The sequence below is a fragment of the Cydia pomonella genome, unplaced genomic scaffold (genome assembly GCF_033807575.1).
Source record: "Cydia pomonella isolate Wapato2018A unplaced genomic scaffold, ilCydPomo1 PGA_scaffold_173, whole genome shotgun sequence".
Classification (NCBI taxonomy): domain Eukaryota; kingdom Metazoa; phylum Arthropoda; class Insecta; order Lepidoptera; family Tortricidae; genus Cydia; species Cydia pomonella.
In genome coordinates, this window is record NW_026907815.1 from 133,805 (window position 1) to 152,872 (window position 19,068).

The following is a 19,068-nucleotide window of genomic DNA, read 5'->3' on the forward strand; positions in this document are numbered from 1 at the left end:
AATTATTAATCTACTCTTTAATTACCATTTCGATATTTAGGTACACCTGAACCTGGTGTGTGTTTGGAACCATTAATAATGACATTCATATTGGAATGTATGGATTCATATTAGAATGTATCAAGAAAATGTCATCTTATTTATCAGCTAAGTTTCATTTACATGTATTTAAAATGAACTTAATCAGTTACTACATCAGTCTTAATCAATTATTTAAACTGCAAACAGGCATCACAGAAAAGCAGTGTCAATAAAACAAACAATAGAAATAATCCAAAAGGCGAGTGGCCCCACGTTGGGCGCCAATTAATGTTCCCGTGGCGACGAGGAAAAAGTCAGCGCATTCAATCGGAGCCTTTATACCCTAGACTGTTATTATTTTCGTTTACAGTGCGCTTTGTCTTACACAAACCAGCAATCGTGTGAACTCTGATCACCAGACGTTGTTACAAGGCGTGAGGTCATATTAATACACAATGATTAAAGTGATGGGACGACATTGGTCTAAATGAGAGTAACTTTATAGGTGTTTCAATATCAATGCTTCTTTTTTCTAGCAGTATTGTTCTGATGCACGCAAGGGTAGGGGCTGCAGGAGTGTCGCGTTAAACAGTCTGGTTATTTCGATGCCAGACTTTAATTAACGTAGCTTTGCCTGATGTCGTACCGTAAAAAAATAACTTGAAATTTTCGTGCACAGCTAATTATTCGTTCCCTTTTAAAGTTTATTGTCACGGGCAATGACAGAATATGAACATTGACGACAATCTAAATAACGAATTTTAGTTAAAATTACCTTTAAATCCACATCATAATAAATGTCCTTTTAATACCTATGTTTAATTTTTATTTTTCTTCTCAACCTTCACTGGCTGGCGCGGCGCGGCTAAGCCGCAATGGCAGGGTCGCCATGTAAGATGTGGCGTTAATAGATACAAATTTTGGTTGAAAGTTTGGTTTAATTCTGATATATGATTCTTAACCTACGGAATATATAGATAGATTATGTGAAGGTGTGTGTAACTTACAGTGCACACTACATGGGCCTGCATTTCAAACCTCCTACCTTCACGTATTTTTTATTTGAGCTATTTACCACGTACGTTTTTTTATATAGGACAGGCAAACGTTTGACCACAATCTCCCCTGATAGTAAGTGATGATGCGGTGCACGCTTACCTACGAGATACCTATTTACTCTTTCCTTGAAGAGACCCAGATTGTCTGATGCGGAAACACAGACTCGGGCAGGTCATTCCACTCCTTGGCAGTTCGCATTAGGAATGTTGAAGCAAAACGCTTCGTGCGTATTTGTTGAATACCTACCATGAAGCGATGCCAGATGTTCACGTAAATAAGGGCGCTTGCTCTATGTCCTATGGGCAGGACAAATGTAGGCTCAAAGTTAATATTGAAATCGAATTCAATCAGTGTATCAATGCATCTGCTAGCAAGCAATGTTCTATTTATCCATTCTCGATACTTAGCCCTGAAAACTTATTAGGTTGTCGTAACAAAGCAATATCCCATCAATAGACATATCAGCCGAGCTTTCACCCCGTCGCCGCGGATCCCTTGACAATCCTCCCTTTGTCCGAGCCACTGTCGCCGCAAAACGGCTTTCCGATAATCCCTTTGCGTGGCAAATAAGCGAGCAACAGAGTAAGGTTGTGTAATGTATACGGAAGTATGTGGGGTCAGATTAGGTAGGTTGTATAACCTGGTTAGATATAGCACTATAAATCCTTAATATGTAAGCTACTTCTGAACGTTCTTCGAAAGATCTTCAAAATGTTCGATGGAGCGTTTAAGCTGCCGTCATCTCTCCATCATCTTACCAGATATCTTCTCCCTAAATTAACTTAAAAAAAAAAAAAAATTTCTTCCCTTTCCATTCAACAATCCAGTTTGTTTCAAGCCTGTTTTTAAATTTTGCCAGCCATAACTGTAGCTGCCGTAGTCGAGTTACTCGTATATATGAATATGATAAATATAGTTGTGGCGGGAGCACAAAGCGAGCACAATAAACTGTGACACGAATCAATTCCGATATCGGACGCAGCCATCGGCGTCACTCGCTTCCGTCGCGCGGTCTTTGTTGCAGTCTTAGGCGGATATGACTAGGTTTTTATACTACTTTTGACGCTGAGTGAGTAAAAGGGTACCGTTGGAGGGTAGACTTAGACTGATAATGAAATTGTAATAATGGTTATATTATTTTATTAACAAGATCAGCGCGTGCGCTCACTCCTGTCGAAATATCATCACGCGCTGATAATATTCAGCTGACCAGCAGTGGCAAAAATGCATAATCTCCGCCTGATCAAAAGTGGCCAAATTATGAATAGATGCCTGCGGCAAGATTACACCGGGGTTGCATTAAGCTAAGTTACTATTTTTTTTCTTTTTTTAACAGAATTTTGGTTAGAAAAGCTGCAAGTAGCAATATTGTATTTTCTAGCTTTAGCCATACGTAACCAAAACTAAACATAGAATAAATTTGGGGACAATCTTACACAGATCAACCTAGCCCCAAACTAAGCACAGTTTGTACTATGGGTACTAGGCGACGATATGTATACTTATACACAAAGAAAACACCCATGACTAAGGAACAAATATCTGTGTTCATCACACAAATAAATGCCCTTACCGGGGTTCGGATCCGGGACCATCGGCTTCATAGGGATCACTACTCACAAGGACAGACCGGTCGTCGTTAGAATGATAGCAGCGTTGAAAGTTCTCTCAGAAAATGCACCTATTCTAAACCTAATGCTCCATTATTTACCTTATAAATATATCTATATTTAGGCAGATAGTAATGATATCAAAATAAATATTATAAATAAATAAATATTATAGGACATTCGTACACAGATTGACTAAGTCCCACAGTAAGCTCAAGAAGGCTTGTGTTATGGGTACTCAGACAACGATATATGTAATATACAAATACTTAAATACATAGAAAACACCCATGACTCAGGAACGAATATCTGTGCTCATCACACAAATAAATGCCCTTACCGGGATTCGAACCCAGGACCATTGGCTTCATAGGCAGGGTCAATACCCACTAGGCCAGACCGGTCGTCATAACATCAAAATGTTTACAAATATTCATTTATGAAATCGCTAGTCTCTCCCATCTCGCGCACATAATCACAATCGATCCGCACCAATATGTAGCGAAACGCGATACATTCAGATACTCGCATCCTCTCATCAAATCTATCCATCGACTCCCAAACGTCACAACAACTATTCACGCGACACCCAAAACTAGACCCTAAAGCAGTATAAACAGAGTTTGTTTTTATAAACTGTTTCTCAACGATCGTTACGAGCTAGAACGGCATTTTGCATATTTGATTTCGGTGTATAAATATTAAATTTGATTCGCAAAAAGCAATGTTCGATTGAATTTGTATCGGAGGTCGGAATTGTTATTCGATATTGGAGCTTTAGGATTGTTTGGCGAACTGGGTGCTTCATATCCTGTTATTGGTTTCGTGGGATCTATGTACCGATTATATAAATTGAAATAGATTCGCAAATTGAAGATACTTTGTGTATATAGTTCCTGTTTGTGCCAATCAGTTTCCTGGAACATACGTACGATAATTTGTATAGTCAAGTGTAAAAAGCTCAATAATATGTCGCATAGTTCTTAATTCGCGGACATAAGCACATATTTTTACACTTGACTGTGGATATTTGATATGATATTTATTACCAGTCGCTTTTCAGTGTAGGAAATCATCGTGACGAAACCGGACTAATCCCAATATGCTTCTAGCTTCTCGCTGGATTGGAAGATCAGATGGCAGCCGTTTTCGTAAAAAACTAGTGCCAGTCCCAAGAGGGATTAGGTCGCCGAGCGGGCCCCAAACTGCCCAAGTGAGCCATGACAAAAAACGAGACAACGCTAGGAACATCATCAGGTATGTTTAGGATTTTTCCTACTCCTCTACTGTTATCTGTCATTTATGCATTCATTAACACGAATATAAGAACATCCATAAAAGATTTCAAGAAAAGTCTATATTGTCTATTCCTCATAAAAGCTCTTGTGCTTTTATACGCTATAACGTTACTGCGATTAATGGCTACCAACCTAACAAAACCAAAAGAATACGGTTTTAAACTAAGTGCATTGATGCCAACTTACAAAATATTCATTTGGTTGCATAGTAAAAATAATTACTTCATAAGTCAGAAACACGCATGTGACACCCGTAATATAGCAACACCCATAGACTACGAAGACCGCTTAGCGTTGCTTGTTAGTCTCCGTAGGCTACGGTGGCCAAAATTGTGAAAAAACTGTCCAAAAAATTAATTTAGCAAGTAGCAAGTACCAGGGCCTCATGAGTTACGAGGAGGTGTCGCCGACCGGCCGGCCGCGGCCCGGGGCGGGCCGGGCGCGTCTTGGCTATATACTTTTGCTGTAATTTGTTTACCTAAATTAAGATTTATTTTTGTTGACTCGTAGGAAAAATATTGTATGCAACGTTGTATAAGTAGGTCAAAAAATTCTCGTGGCGTATTCCTTTACAATGTTCGCCTACGCCTTCGGCTCCGGCTCACATTGTAACTCACGCCACTCGCCTTTTTTGACCCTTCTTATACAACTGTTGCATAAAATACTATTTAAGAGTCTCTGAAGATTTGATATCGTAAATAGCGATTATAACATGGCAAACAATACAATATTCTATTGCTCAGCTCACACAGTTTAAAAATCATATTATTTACATCATGTGTCTTACGCTATGATTTGGTCACAGCATTCGCGACGGAAGCTCATTTTTGCCGCGCCCCAGCCGAAGCCAAAGTCAACATGGATGGACTAAATGTAGAAACCGTGTTGTATTCATCTCAAAGAGAACGTATGCGTAAATATCAAGAATTGCGTATTAGATAATAATATAAAATCATTGACCGTGCGAGCGGGAAGCCTCCGTTTCAGTTTGAGTAAAAAAGCTTTCGTGCGTATGTCTGTCCGGCTGTTATATAAATGTAGTTTCTCAACCGATTCTCTTAGTTCGGCCACGTTTGTCGCGAATCAATGTAAAAGGCCATATCGTGTCGATGTCGTGAAAGCGGATATGAGAGTAAACGGACTCTCACGAGAAAACGCCCAGGATCGTGCAAAGTGGAAGGCAAGTAGGAAAGCGGATCCTGGCAAAGGCCGGGTAGCTAGGTATAAAGCTAGGTAGAAAAAGTTTTTTTTTTTTTAATGTTTCAAAAAGGCATAGCCATACATTTATTCAGTTTAAAGCTCTAAGACAGACTCGCGAGGTCTACAGCTCAGCTAATAACTACAAATCATCATGACAAATCCCTACATTGTTAATAATAGCTCCTAATCGTCCCAAAACCCACTAAGATTCCCCAACACAGGGGTAAAGGTTACAAACGACAAACACGCCTTTACTCCAATCAATAGGGCTCGCACGGCCATTTGCGGGCTGGTAGGGTTTCCGCGGGGGCGACACGGATACCGCACTGCACTTACGCCGGTATCGAGTTACCCCGTGGGGGCGGGAGATGAGGGAACGCAGAAGCGACGGCGTGGCAAATGGGGCCCATTATAGTATTTTTCAAACAGGAAGGATACGCTGATAGATATCATCTCAGTACAATTTTGCGAGATTTGGCGTTTTTATGTCATAAATTTTATGGAGATGACATCTATCAGCGTATCCTTCCTGTTAGAAAAACACTATAGTAGATATGAGTGTTGATGTACAGTCGACGGCAAAAATATATTTACACTTTTGCACCTTACTCCTTTATAAGCCACTTTATGAATGAATGCGTTCATGATGTGCCCATGCAAATTTGCAACTCGCTATACCTCGAAGAGACTTACCACATCTGTACGGGCCTATTTGTCTTGTGAGAAGAGACTGTATAATATGGCGTCTATTTGTCAGACTGAAGTAAAGTGGCAGTAATATGGATACTTTACCTGCTGACCTGACACTAAACGGCCAATTAGGCTCCCTAATTCACCTTCGCGTTGTCAACCTGACTTTCGTCAAATCAATATCGGCTCGGGATTCGGCAAATGGCCTTGTGATTATGGTGACTGGCCAGATAAATCTGCAATAAGTTTCTTTCTTCCTCTTCCAAAGTACCTATGGCTTTTTCTTTTAATCTGAGAGCGAGTAATTATCTTCCTCACTGAGGCACAGTGCCCTTAGGCAGTAACCGGGCATGTTCGCAACATGTCTCCTCTTTGGCCACGTCTTGGGAGGCACTTAGCCCTCCACAGGTGGTTACCCCCGCTGAAAAATGAGCGCTTATAACTCGGGAACTGCGACGCTAATAACTTGCGAGTGTAACCCGGGAGTATTGACACTATAGGATATATTGGATTGAGATGCTAAGGTATTTTCGTTCTGCTTTTACATTGATTTATACCATTATTTTTATTACATGCATAGAGAAATGTGATTTTTATCCGACTGATTATTTCGTAATGGATTATCGTCATCACATCTCTTACATATCTTGTCAGGCGATTAATACCGTGTATGGGGAGCACAATAACTTTATTCATACAAGCCAATCTTTAGTGGCACGAAAATGTAAATGGTCTCTGTTGCGTCTAGTGCCTAATTCGTGTAGTATGTCGAATCCAGGATATCTAGACTGCTGAATAAAACTATACGAATTAGGCACTAGACGCAACATATGGTCCTTCGAACCGGATAATAGCGTATATTCTTAGATTCATCCACAATTGTAAAAAAGAAAATACTAAGAAAACCGGTGGTCTTACATTAGTTGAGCTAGAATCGGCTTCAGTTCTACTTCTTCGTAGGTCCCAACAAGACTCTTTTCCTAACGAGTACGAACTTCTTAAAACAGGGAAACCATTGCCAAGGAAAAGCCGGCTTAGTTCGCTGTCACCATTTTTTGATTCAGGGCTTATTAGAGTCGGGGGTCGACTCGTCAACTCATTCTATGACTATGGCACAAAGCATCCTATAGTCCTCTGTAGTAAGCATCATCTCGCAAGGCTGCTTTTTAAAATGTTCCACTTACGTCTACTTCACGCGCCTCCTCAATTACTTCTAGCGACTATAAAACTTAACTATTGGCCGCTCGGAGGAAGAAACTTGGCAAAACAGGTTGTCCATACTTGTCTCAAATGTATCCGGTTCGAAGGACCATATGTTGCTGTGGAGTTAACTCGATGCGGCGGCGGGCTTGTCGCCAACATATACTCCCGGCGTTGAAGAGCTTGGGTCTTCAAGATCTTGTATGGGTAGAGGACAAATTGTATTGAAGGCCCGACGAATTACTCCTTTTTTCGTCCTTATGTCGGCTACTCTTGCAACGCCATCTCTGCCAGGCAGCACTTGAACGATGCGGCCAAGGAGCCACATAAGCGGCGGTAAGTTCTTGTCCTTGATTACCACCATGGTTCCGACGTCGAGGTTGCCCCTTGAGCTCTGCCATTTCGTTCTCTGTTGCAAGCTAGTAACGTACTCGTTGGAGAACCTGTTCCAGAAGTGCTGTTTCAGAAACTCGATGCGCTGGTACCTTTGGAGTGAGGTAATCTTTTGATCAGTGAGCTGAGGGTAAGGCAAAGACGTGAGAGGCCTTCCAATCAAGAAATGAGCTGGACTCAAAAAAGTTAGATCAGATGGATCATTAGAAAGTGGCGTAAGAGGACGTGAGTTTAAAATCGCTTCGATCTTTACTAAACACGTAGCCAATAACTCATGGCCTACTGGCCGACCGAACCCTAGGTCTTACACACCTCACCTATGAGTTATTGGCTACGTGTTTAGTAAAGATCGAAGCGATTTTAAACTCACGTCCTCTTACGCCACTTTCTAATGATGGCAGAGCTCAAGGGGCAACCTCGACGTCGGAACCATGGTGGTAATCAAGGACAAGAACTTACCGCCGCTTATGTGGCTCCTTGGCCGCATCGTTCAAGTGCTGCCTGGCAGAGATGGCGTTGCAAGAGTAGCCGACATAAGGACGAAAAAAGGAGTAATTCGTCGGGCCTTCAATACAATTTGTCCTCTACCCATACAAGATCTTGAAGACCCAAGCTCTTCAACGCCGGGAGTATATGTTGGCGACAAGCCCGCCGCCGCATCGAGTTAACTCCACAGCAACAGTCTCATCTAAATCCAAATCTAAATCAAATAAAATAAGTGTCTCCAAGGATATCGTCGTGGGTTTCGTCATATGACTGTCCAGCTACAATCATAGGATTAAAAGTTTTTGAGGAAGTCACGTACGGAGGCTTCGTGAGAGTTTGCAATAAGAAAGCCGTTGTGTGTAATGACCAATGCACACGTGTTTCATACGACATTTTTCAACACTTGCGAGGAAAAGAACAAAATGTATATAATAATGACGTTTTAACTATTAAAACAGTAAAAGCACAATAAAAAAAATGACATTTTTGATTATAATACATTACCGGACGAGTGCGATAATATAATGAAAAAAGCACGCGGGTTTCTAATATAATAATTTCTTGGATAATGAACCTAAAAGCGGTTCAATAACTTCAATGATATGATCAAATGTGTTGAAATAGTACATTACGATACAAGTGCGAAAAGTAGGAAATTCACACGCGTATAGTACAAAGTTTTACAATACATGTACATGGCCTTTAAAATTTCGAGATAGGCACGTAAGTACTGTAAATGTGATAAATGTAGTGAGATTGGGTAGTGTTGGGTGTACTAATACTAACCTTGGTCCTTGTCGGGTTTGGGCGGCGGGCGGCGGTCGGGCGGCGGCGCGGGCTGCTTGGGGCTGTTGCGCTTGGCGCCGCGCGACACCACCAGCGACTGATGCGACATCTGTGCGACAAATGCGACTCTATACTCCGACTTTCCGATTGTTGGTTCCAACATTGTTGAGAGTTGTTTTAATATATTCAATATATGGTTTGTTAATGTGTGTAGATCGTATAATTTTGGACTGTCGGGTGTCGGAAAATATTGACAAACCCACTCGATGTCCCTGGTCTAGTCTATTCCGATATAGTCAGCTAAAGTCACGTGTTAAATATATCTGTTATTCCGTAACAAGCCAGCTTTGTTCGTAGAAGGCCCTATATTTGAAAGATTTAGGCGCGAAGAATCGATCTCCCATACAAATTTTGAATTCAGCTAATTTATCTACAGACAAAGTTAGCTTGGCCGAGTACACTGACAGCCGGACTCATCGCAGTATTTGCCGCTCCGATCAGCTCTTTCGCTTTACATTTTATTTAGAGCGGAAGTATGAAAGTTTGCACAGGAGTTGTAAATGCTAGTCTGTCGCGCAAGGTACCAGCTTGTCGGAGCGGTCGCCGGAGGGCAGCCTGGCGATGGTGACGTCGGCGCTGTCCTCGGGCGGCGGCGGCTGCTGCAGCCAGTTGTACTCGCGCTTGTCCACCGGCACGCCCCGCCGCTCGTAGTCTTGCGCTTGTGTTCTACAAAACAAACATTTTTTATAGAGAGGCAGTTGTACTTGGTCCAATATTCAGCAGCACTGCACTCCCCCGCCTCCTAAGGATCTGAATCTATGGACTTTCTGTGTGAGGTAGACATGCTACGCATGATAGTTTGAACGTTGCCGCGCTCAGTCGGCGCGTGCCGGGAACATTTTCTGTCAGTTTTCGACGGCACGGCAATATAGCCACTAACTCCCTTATTCATAAACGTGTGCTAAAGTTACGACGCCGTTAATCATCGTTTGTCCCTTTCCATCATACTAATACGTCGGAAAGGGACAAACGATGATTAGCGGCATCGTAACTTTAGTACACGTTTATGAATAAGGGGGTAAGTGTTTGTATATATCGTCACGTGACAAGCAAAACTCACAAGTTCATAGCCATAATGAACCATAATACTACTAAAATGACGTTGATTTTTGTTTACTTATTTTGTGAGTTTTGCTTGTCACCTGACGACATAGTGTTGACCTGAAGGTCACGAACGACGTTCCTTCACATGGGTCGGATTTTATGAAATTTAGCTTATTACTCGGCCCAAATTGGCTGAACTGAATTCATACCTAAATTATAACTAACTGACTATTAAATTGCGCGAACTCACCTTAAACTTTCATAACAGTCTAAACATACAACGGCATAGTCACCGTTTTCTAATAATAATGAATTTTCAGTCCGCCTTTGCATTAAAAATGGGAATTCCTGTAACAAAAACATATGTTAAGATTGAATTTTATAGTTAAAATATATTTATTGAGATAACAATATACATCCATTAGTATATTGTTATCTCAATAAATATATTTTAACTATAAAAAAAATATAGTTAAAGAAAAATGAGTATGTAGCGCATTCGCTGTTATGCTAAATCTCTCTAAAATGGTTATTATAGTGCCACTATACAATAGATTTAGAATTTAAATTTAGTTATTATTAAATTTAGAATTTAAATTTAGTTATTTAGAATTTAAATTTAGTTATTATTAAATATAAATTTATTATTGAATATGTATATAATACACCACAGCATATGCGTACAAACGTCACAGAATAAACTTCAATTTATAAACAAAGCCCGTTGGAGCAATACATCAATTTCCTTACATGACGACCCTGCCATCCGCCAACACCGCCAACACCGCAGTCACCGTATGATTTTTGTGACTGACGGTGATGTTAATCATAGCAGATAGTCTTTTTCATGCTGTGGCCAACCGATCGTTTAATGAAATGATTGGCACATCATGAAGTGATAAATTGTAAGATGCATGACAAGTATAATAGCCAACCTTAATGGGTAAGGCGCGCACGCGCTTCCGGTAGGTCTTGATGCCGCACAGGTGGCAGTGGTAGTCGTGCGTGTTGTACGCGCGCCGCTCCGCGCCCACGCCGCCCAGCGCCTCGTACCTGCGGACGCAACGCCATATTTTTTTTTTTTCAAACATAATATACAGCATTACAGTCGAGACCAAAGCACTGTACAATTGAGATTATAAAATAGGATTACACACTAGGAAAAACAGATCACAATCCACTTTCGTCCATCACCTCGCAATACCGCAGACACCTGATACACAGCCGTCCATCGACCCGCCCATCCGACCCGATTATCTAACATTTACACCGACCGGGCTATTGTAACCCTTCAACTCCCACCAGCGATATCATGTCGGCAAAATAGTTGCCAACTAAAGGTATGGGACTTAGGCCTCAGCCACAAAATGCACGCTTGACATTAACGCTGACACATTTGTTTTATCTACATCTATATCATAACCTCCCATTTATATATTTAGAAACGATAAAATAACGGCCTATATTAACAAACCTTTATCTGCAGGTGCATCGTAATTTTAATTAATTACATTCAAATTTAGAACATATCTACATAATTAGGCATTAAAATACTTGTGTGATCCTTTTATGAAACTCATTTCATTCGTTTCATAAACCCACACTCGTATTTTAATGGGTTTAATTATATTACAGTCACATAAACTGCTATTAAATGCGTAGGGTGTATATTTTGTAAACCTCGGGTTAGAGTTCGCTTACGGTAAGTTAGCTACTCTGCGCCGAGAAAGCAAAGACAAAGTATGGCATTTGATGTCGAAACAGAGTTAAAGCATGACCAGTAATATATCACCACGCGGAATTTTGTTGGAACTAATTTTTTCATAAAGTTTCAAAGTTTCAAAAGTTTTTATTTGCTAGAATCATGGTCAGGTACAATGTGATGGACTTAAAATAACATGGATCAGCACAATTCACCATTTTTAGTGGCATGCAAATTAAAATATACAATTTGAAATAAATGAATTAATTGAATTAAAATAAAATTAATATCATTACAACTAAATTAAAATAAAATCACAGTCATAAAGAATATACAAATTTACAATGTCAACTTCTAACCTAAGTATATCAATTATTTAAAAAATCATTTAATTTATAAAACCATTTATCAATGAGCCAATGTCGGAGTTTCCGTTGAAATAAATTATCTGGTAGCAGTCTTAAATCTAGAGGAATATTACTACATTTACATTACATACTAAACCGAACTGTCACCCTATATATGAGAATAACATATATTCCCCTTGTCATATATTTCTGGTCGGGCTTTACCTTATGACGGACTATAATAACAGCTATAGGATATCGATAGTGAGATCGAAACTCGTCCACGAATTACCCTTTCCGGCCTGTATTGTCTTCTCTAAGTGTCCGAGTTGTTAATCTAGTCAAAGGAACGTTAACCTCGTTAAGAGATCGTATAAGCCGAATTCCCAACTTAGCAAGGGATCTTCAGTACACTTACCTTCTCCATTGACTAAGTAGCGAGTGATAACAGAATGTGCATACTAGCGCCGACCCGTTTTCCCGCAGTTGCTCTGCATTTGGTAGACTCTGTAAAACAAAGGTCATGTTAAGCTGTGATAGTTTTCTTAGTACAGTCGCCGTCAGATATATCGGAGCAACCATGGCGCTCACAAATATCTGAAAACGCCTCTATTGTCAACGCGTTAGAGTGCGTGTTCAGATATTATTGATCATCTCGGCAGCTCCGATATATCTGATGGCGACTGTAGCAAAGAGAATTGATTGTAATAGAGAGGTACAGTCTGAGAAAAAAACGTGCCCCTTAGTTTGACATACAAAACGGATGTACTACGCCATGTTTTGCGGTCACTGAATTGTCAAACGTCATCGGGCATTTCCCATAGTTATTAAAAATAAAATAAAATAATAATACTTTCAATGTGTCTGGGCTGGCGTTGTTCATAACTATCCCAAATTTCAAATCGATAGCATAAGTGGTTCTCAAGATATTTAGCGATGTGACAGACATACAGACAGACAAACAGACAGACAGACAGACAGACAAACAGACGGACGGACAGAGTCGCACCATAAGCGTTCCTTTTGTACGTTTTTGGTACGGAACTCTAAAAACAACGTGTAATGAATTGCCTGGTGTGTGAGGAGGCAGGGGAAGTAGGGCGCGTTGCCCTGCGGCTGCCCGTACAGTATCCGCGCCAGCGTGAAGTCCGAGTGCAGCCCGCATAGGAAACAGTATATCGACGTACACGCTGAAACAACCATAAGAATTATCATTCATTTATTACACGTTTTAAGCCTGGCTGGCTGTACACACTCGTCGAAAGACCTCGAGAGAGACCGAGAGTGAATGTGTACTGCGCCCTTCTCGTTTCGTCTCGCCCTTTCCCAGCTGAGTCGGTTTTTTTGCCGAGACACGACTAGAGGCTCTCGACGAGTGTGTACGGCCGGCATCATAATTTTTGCCGTACTGGGAGTTTTGGCCGTAGGGTGTCATGTTTCGGCGGTTCCGCAGTCGGCTCCCTGATACAGCGGGGTTGCGGAATGCATCGCAGCCATAGCGTGTGATTTCTTTTTTAAGATATATTTTATAATATGTTTGCTAGATAAATACCTTATATTTTGCTAGATAAATACCTTATATTTATCTATGGGCCGATAGTTGCCTGCCAGTAAAGTTTTTTTTTTTTTTTTTTTTCATTTCATTTCATAATATCTCCGAAGGTTCTCAGTTCTCACCTTACAGCCGGTTTGCTATCTATATTATTGCCATTTGATTTTCTTACGTACGGCCAACGATGCAAGATGAATTATGTCATCAATTGTGTTGAAGATTACTGTATAATTTAGTTCAGTTTACTTTTGTTTCATTTAATGTAAATAAGCTACGCCAAATTCTGTAACAATTTTGTAAAAGTATTTATAACAACTTGTAAATAAAACTCCTAACTACCTAAGGAAGAGCGGTGTCTCGCAACACAGGCAACAATTTTCTTACCCCTTAGGATCATAAACATTATGCATTTTATGAAATAAAGTATTTTGTATTTTTTTAAATCCTTTTTTTAGAAAGCCTTATCACATTCCAATAAGGTATACGAAGAATCGTGTTTAACTCTGATAAAGATAGGTACTTACTATTACTAGCAACGGTTCTGTCAGAGGTAGTAGAAGGTGGGGTGGGGATGACTCGCTCGCCGTTCAACGACGAATTGCTTGGTAGCGGCGACGGGATGTTGTACCTGTTAACAAACGATTAATGTTTACTGAACTCTAGCATAGGTAATTTCAGCATTGAATACTTAGTTTACCTTACATGGACCTTCATACTAGAAGGTCTATGTCGTAATGTAAGTATTGTGGTTATCTTCTATAGGATTTGGGATGTACCCTCCTTATTTTTGAAGAAACTTTCGCTGGATGCTCGCAACTGAGACCGTATGTAACAGACACCTATTATAAAAGTACCGATGAACTGCCAAAGGGTCCACAGTCCCTCGTCACCAGCGCTCACCTCCAGTGCTTTTGAGGGTCCCGTTTCGCGTCCATCATCTCGCAGCGAGAGGAAGCCTCGCGCGGCATGAGCGGCTCCGGCGAGGCATCGCGTGCGAGTTCATGTACTCCGCCGTCGTCGACAGCCACTCCATGGCCTGCTGCGGGAGCAGGCCACCCCCGCACTCACCTCCGGTGCTCCAGCGGCACCCGCTCCGCGTCCATGAGCTCCCACTGGCGCGCCAGGTGGCGCACGCAGCGCGAGCACGCCAGCACGCGGCCGCCGCGCGCGCCCGCCCCGGCGCCGGCCAGGCACGGGAAGTGCATCGCGTGCGAGTTCATGTACTCCGCCGTCGTCGACAGCCACTCCATGGCCTGCTGCGGGAGCAGGCCACCCCCGCACTCACCTCCGGTGCTCCAGCGGCACCCGCTCCGCGTCCATGAGCTCCCACTGGCGCGCCAGGTGGCGCACGCAGCGCGAGCACGCCAGCACGCGGCCGCCGCGCGCGCCCGCCCCGGCGCCGGCCAGGCACGGGAAGTGCATCGCGTGCGAGTTCATGTACTCCGCCGTCGTCGACAGCCACTCCATGGCCTGCTGCGGGAGCAGGCCACCCCCGCACTCACCTCCGGTGCTCCAGCGGCACCCGCTCCGCGTCCATGAGCTCCCACTGGCGCGCCAGGTGGCGCACGCAGCGCGAGCACGCCAGCACGCGGCCGCCGCGCGCGCCCGCCCCGGCGCCGGCCAGGCACGGGAAGTGCATCGCGTGCGAGTTCATGTACTCCGCCGTCGTCGACAGCCACTCCATGGCCTGCTGCGGGAGCAGGCCACCCCCGCACTCACCTCCGGTGCTCCAGCGGCACCCGCTCCGCGTCCATGAGCTCCCACTGGCGCGCCAGGTGGCGCACGCAGCGCGAGCACGCCAGCACGCGGCCGCCGCGCGCGCCCGCCCCGGCGCCGGCCAGGCACGGGAAGTGCATCGCGTGCGAGTTCATGTACTCCGCCGTCATCGACAGCCACTCCATGGCCTGCTGCGGGAGCAGGCCACCCCCGCACTCACCTCCGGTGCTCCAGCGGCACCCGCTCCGCGTCCATGAGCTCCCACTGGCGCGCCAGGTGGCGCACGCAGCGCGAGCACGCCAGCACGCGGCCGCCGCGCGCGCCCGCCCCGGCGCCGGCCAGGCACGGGAAGTGCATCGCGTGCGAGTTCATGTACTCCGCCGTCGTCGACAGCCACTCCATGGCCTGCTGCGGGAGCAGGCCACCCCCGCACTCACCTCCGGTGCTCCAGCGGCACCCGCTCCGCGTCCATGAGCTCCCACTGGCGCGCCAGGTGGCGCACGCAGCGCGAGCACGCCAGCACGCGGCCGCCGCGCGCGCCCGCCCCGGCGCCGGCCAGGCACGGGAAGTGCATCGCGTGCGAGTTCATGTACTCCGCCGTCGTCGACAGCCACTCCATGGCCTGCTGCGGGAGCAGGCCACCCCCGCACTCACCTCCGGTGCTCCAGCGGCACCCGCTCCGCGTCCATGAGCTCCCACTGGCGCGCCAGGTGGCGCACGCAGCGCGAGCACGCCAGCACGCGGCCGCCGCGCGCGCCCGCCCCGGCGCCGGCCAGGCACGGGAAGTGCATCGCGTGCGAGTTCATGTACTCCGCCGTCGTCGACAGCCACTCCATGGCCTGCTGCGGGAGCAGGCCACCCCCGCACTCACCTCCGGTGCTCCAGCGGCACCCGCTCCGCGTCCATGAGCTCCCACTGGCGCGCCAGGTGGCGCACGCAGCGCGAGCACGCCAGCACGCGGCCGCCGCGCGCGCCCGCCCCGGCGCCGGCCAGGCACGGGAAGTGCATCGCGTGCGAGTTCATGTACTCCGCCGTCGTCGACAGCCACTCCATGGACTGCTGCGGAAACAGTCCACAGCACACGTAACACCTGCAAAATGTATTACACTTTTAAGAGGAAAGAGGACGGCCGATTCTCCATACGAACTTAGTCCCCATTTTCCTCTCTGGATATTGACATTTTGAAAATATTTTATAGCTATGCCCCCAGGTTTGACTTTTATAAATTCTTGTATTATTATAAAAAATTAGGAGCGAAAAACTGATTTCACACTAATTTTTGAATGCTCCTAACTCTTATAGTAATTAATAATTCCAGAATAATCTAACGTAGGGGCATAGGTGTGGTTAATATACAATAAATTGTGTTAAAATATTTTCAATAATGTTAATATGCAGAGAGCAAAATGAGGACTACGTTTGTATAAAAAGGCGATGTCGCGAGGGTCTTAACTTAGGCTCTGATACCGTCAACGTAGTCGTAGTGTTTTCTTTTACAATCCCATCTCTTTTGCTATTTCAAAACACATAGAAGAAGTAATCCATACAGAACAGACGCTAACAACCGAATATCTTTAAAAAAATCTAACTATACTCAGCAAATTGAAACGGTTTTCTTCGACGACCAAATATTTCAGAGACCAATGCGTCAATTCAACAAATCTTCATCAATTTAACATGATATGACATATTTATTTATGTTTCAAGGTGAGATAGTTTAACTACAGGTTTCCTAAAGTGCTTGTAGTCTAGGCAGCTTCGCGAGGATATCGCTGTGAAGACTTATCTGGCCCGAATCAAATGGATACGTGAAAACGATGCCGCGGGCGAGGCATATCTTAAGTTACTTCACGCGGCAATTTCCTCGAGAGGCAGCTCGCTCTATAGAACTACTTATTGCATAGGTGGGTCCACACAGAGCGACCATACGTGCCTCGGGCTGGCCGTTTTGTGCGCGAGGAAATTGCCTCGCACGTATGCTCGCTCTGTGTGGACCCGCCTAATGATTGAAACGCTAGGCCATGAATGTCGGTACAGACCTATATAGCCCCATGCCATTCTCGCCGGCGACCAGTTGGCTGTGTGGTGACGGCGGCAGCGCAACGGGCCGCTTCGTCGCGCTTGACGATTTCATGTCGTACGGCTTAAACCTGCACACCAACGCAAGTGCAACTTGTCAGTAATGTTTGCCAACAGTCTATGTTATTGGAAGATAAGCAGCGTGACTCGTATGTACTGCTTAAAGGCAGCATAAAGAGATGACACCATTACGTAACGCAGTTACAAGCAATCCCTATATGGTCTAGACGCTTAGACAAACCTGTTTGTATTTACTCATGTTTGATTATGTTAAACTTCTCGTTTCTTGCGTGGCGACCGTGACAGGACTCCGTTAAATAGTCCACTTATGAAATAATACTATCTACTGCAAACGATCTTGTCCAAGGGGACGAGAAGATAGTTTTCAATTCACAATCAAAAATATATATAGTACATATACTGATAGAAATATTCAAAGGCTAACTCCAAATATTACAATAATTTTTTGCCTCGAAAAAGTTTTTGTCCTTTCTATGGAGGGATGGCTGACTTGGACGACCTGCCCCATAAAAAAAAATATTTTCGTGTTAAAAAATATTCTTTTCATTTTCCTAATCAGAACACGATACCGAATATGCTTAAACGGATCCCCAATATTTTTGTTACACCTTGTATTAGGCCTAAACAAGTAAACACTGTTATGTACATAATTAATTAGTTTTACAAAGTGAAAATTGTCATTAAAACAAATCTTGAACCGGATATGTACCGTAATATTTAATTTTGCCTGCATTCTCTTTGATAACCTGACACCTCTAAGTTATGATAACTGGGGGCAAGGGAGTACTGTCGATATAATTAACAATTAACCTCTAAATGCGAACTTGCAATGATAATTTTAATAGGTAATATATGTTGCTTCGAACAAAGATAGCCCTAGTAGCGATAAAATTGAGAGAGTCCGTTTTTATCCGACTAGTAAGTAGGAAACATGTGCGAGTCTTGTCTTATTCATTTCTATACTGTTTTTGTTTAGCATCAGAAAAAAGGTAAACAATCTTGACATGACTTTTATTGAATAACGCTTTTCAAAATATAGTAACTATTACTTATGAAAGCAAAATAATGTAAATGATCGTATATGATTTATAATTGTTACATATCTGCTGTGACTTATTTAAATCTTATTATTAATGAAAAATAATAAAAAAACACGTCCAGATCGCTCACTTACTTTCTAATGCTAAAAAAAACGAAGTATAACTAGTAACTACATAATGACTTTTAAGTATCCGTTCACACGACTACCGATTACTAATAATACTAAATTTATAATATATTAATCATTAAAAACTAATTAATCATAAGCGTGCAAAAAGTAAACCGGTAATAGATAACCGCGTGTAGGCAAATATTCGACCCGTTTAAATAATGAGTATAGCATATCCAATTAAGTTCTGAACGTGCTGGTATGAGCCAGACATAACAATCTGTGAAAACGTTATGACATTATTTGATCTTTATGTTATCAGTCCGTGAGATATTTATTGTGATACGCGATATATTTATCGATGAAGACTTTTTTTTATTTATTTAAAGTTTATTCATTATTTTTACTGACATTTTAACTCAAAACTGTATTCGAATCGGCTGCGATTAACGAATGTCCAATAATCGCTGTTATCCATATTCATTATTGACTACATCACTCACATCATAATTTAATAAGCTCTGAATCCGGTCTCCAACATCGAGGTGGAATTTAATGTGTAATTACATCGAGAAAAGCCAAATTATTCCTAGTTACAAAAACCAACTCCTACTGGTTGGCTTGTTCAACATTTTTCGAAGCAATGCCGCGAAT

At 43.2% G+C, this 19,068-nt stretch overlaps 1 protein-coding gene across 1 annotated transcript in view; it reads right to left on the minus strand.

Annotated features, from left to right (window-relative positions):
• LOC133533513 (uncharacterized) overlaps window positions 1-19,068 on the minus strand; it is a 223,122-nt gene that overhangs the window by 91,241 nt on the left and 112,813 nt on the right. The window contains exons 10-18 of the mRNA XM_061872494.1: window positions 17,204-17,314; window positions 16,036-16,254; window positions 13,973-14,076; window positions 12,968-13,086; window positions 12,315-12,403; window positions 10,783-10,900; window positions 10,098-10,195; window positions 9,328-9,469; window positions 8,744-8,852 (exon numbers count right to left, since the gene is read on the minus strand). Coding sequence (XP_061728478.1) covers window positions 8,744-8,852; window positions 9,328-9,469; window positions 10,098-10,195; window positions 10,783-10,900; window positions 12,315-12,403; window positions 12,968-13,086; window positions 13,973-14,076; window positions 16,036-16,254; window positions 17,204-17,314 — 1,109 coding nt within the window. The remainder of the gene's footprint in view (window positions 1-8,743; window positions 8,853-9,327; window positions 9,470-10,097; window positions 10,196-10,782; window positions 10,901-12,314; window positions 12,404-12,967; window positions 13,087-13,972; window positions 14,077-16,035; window positions 16,255-17,203; window positions 17,315-19,068) is intronic.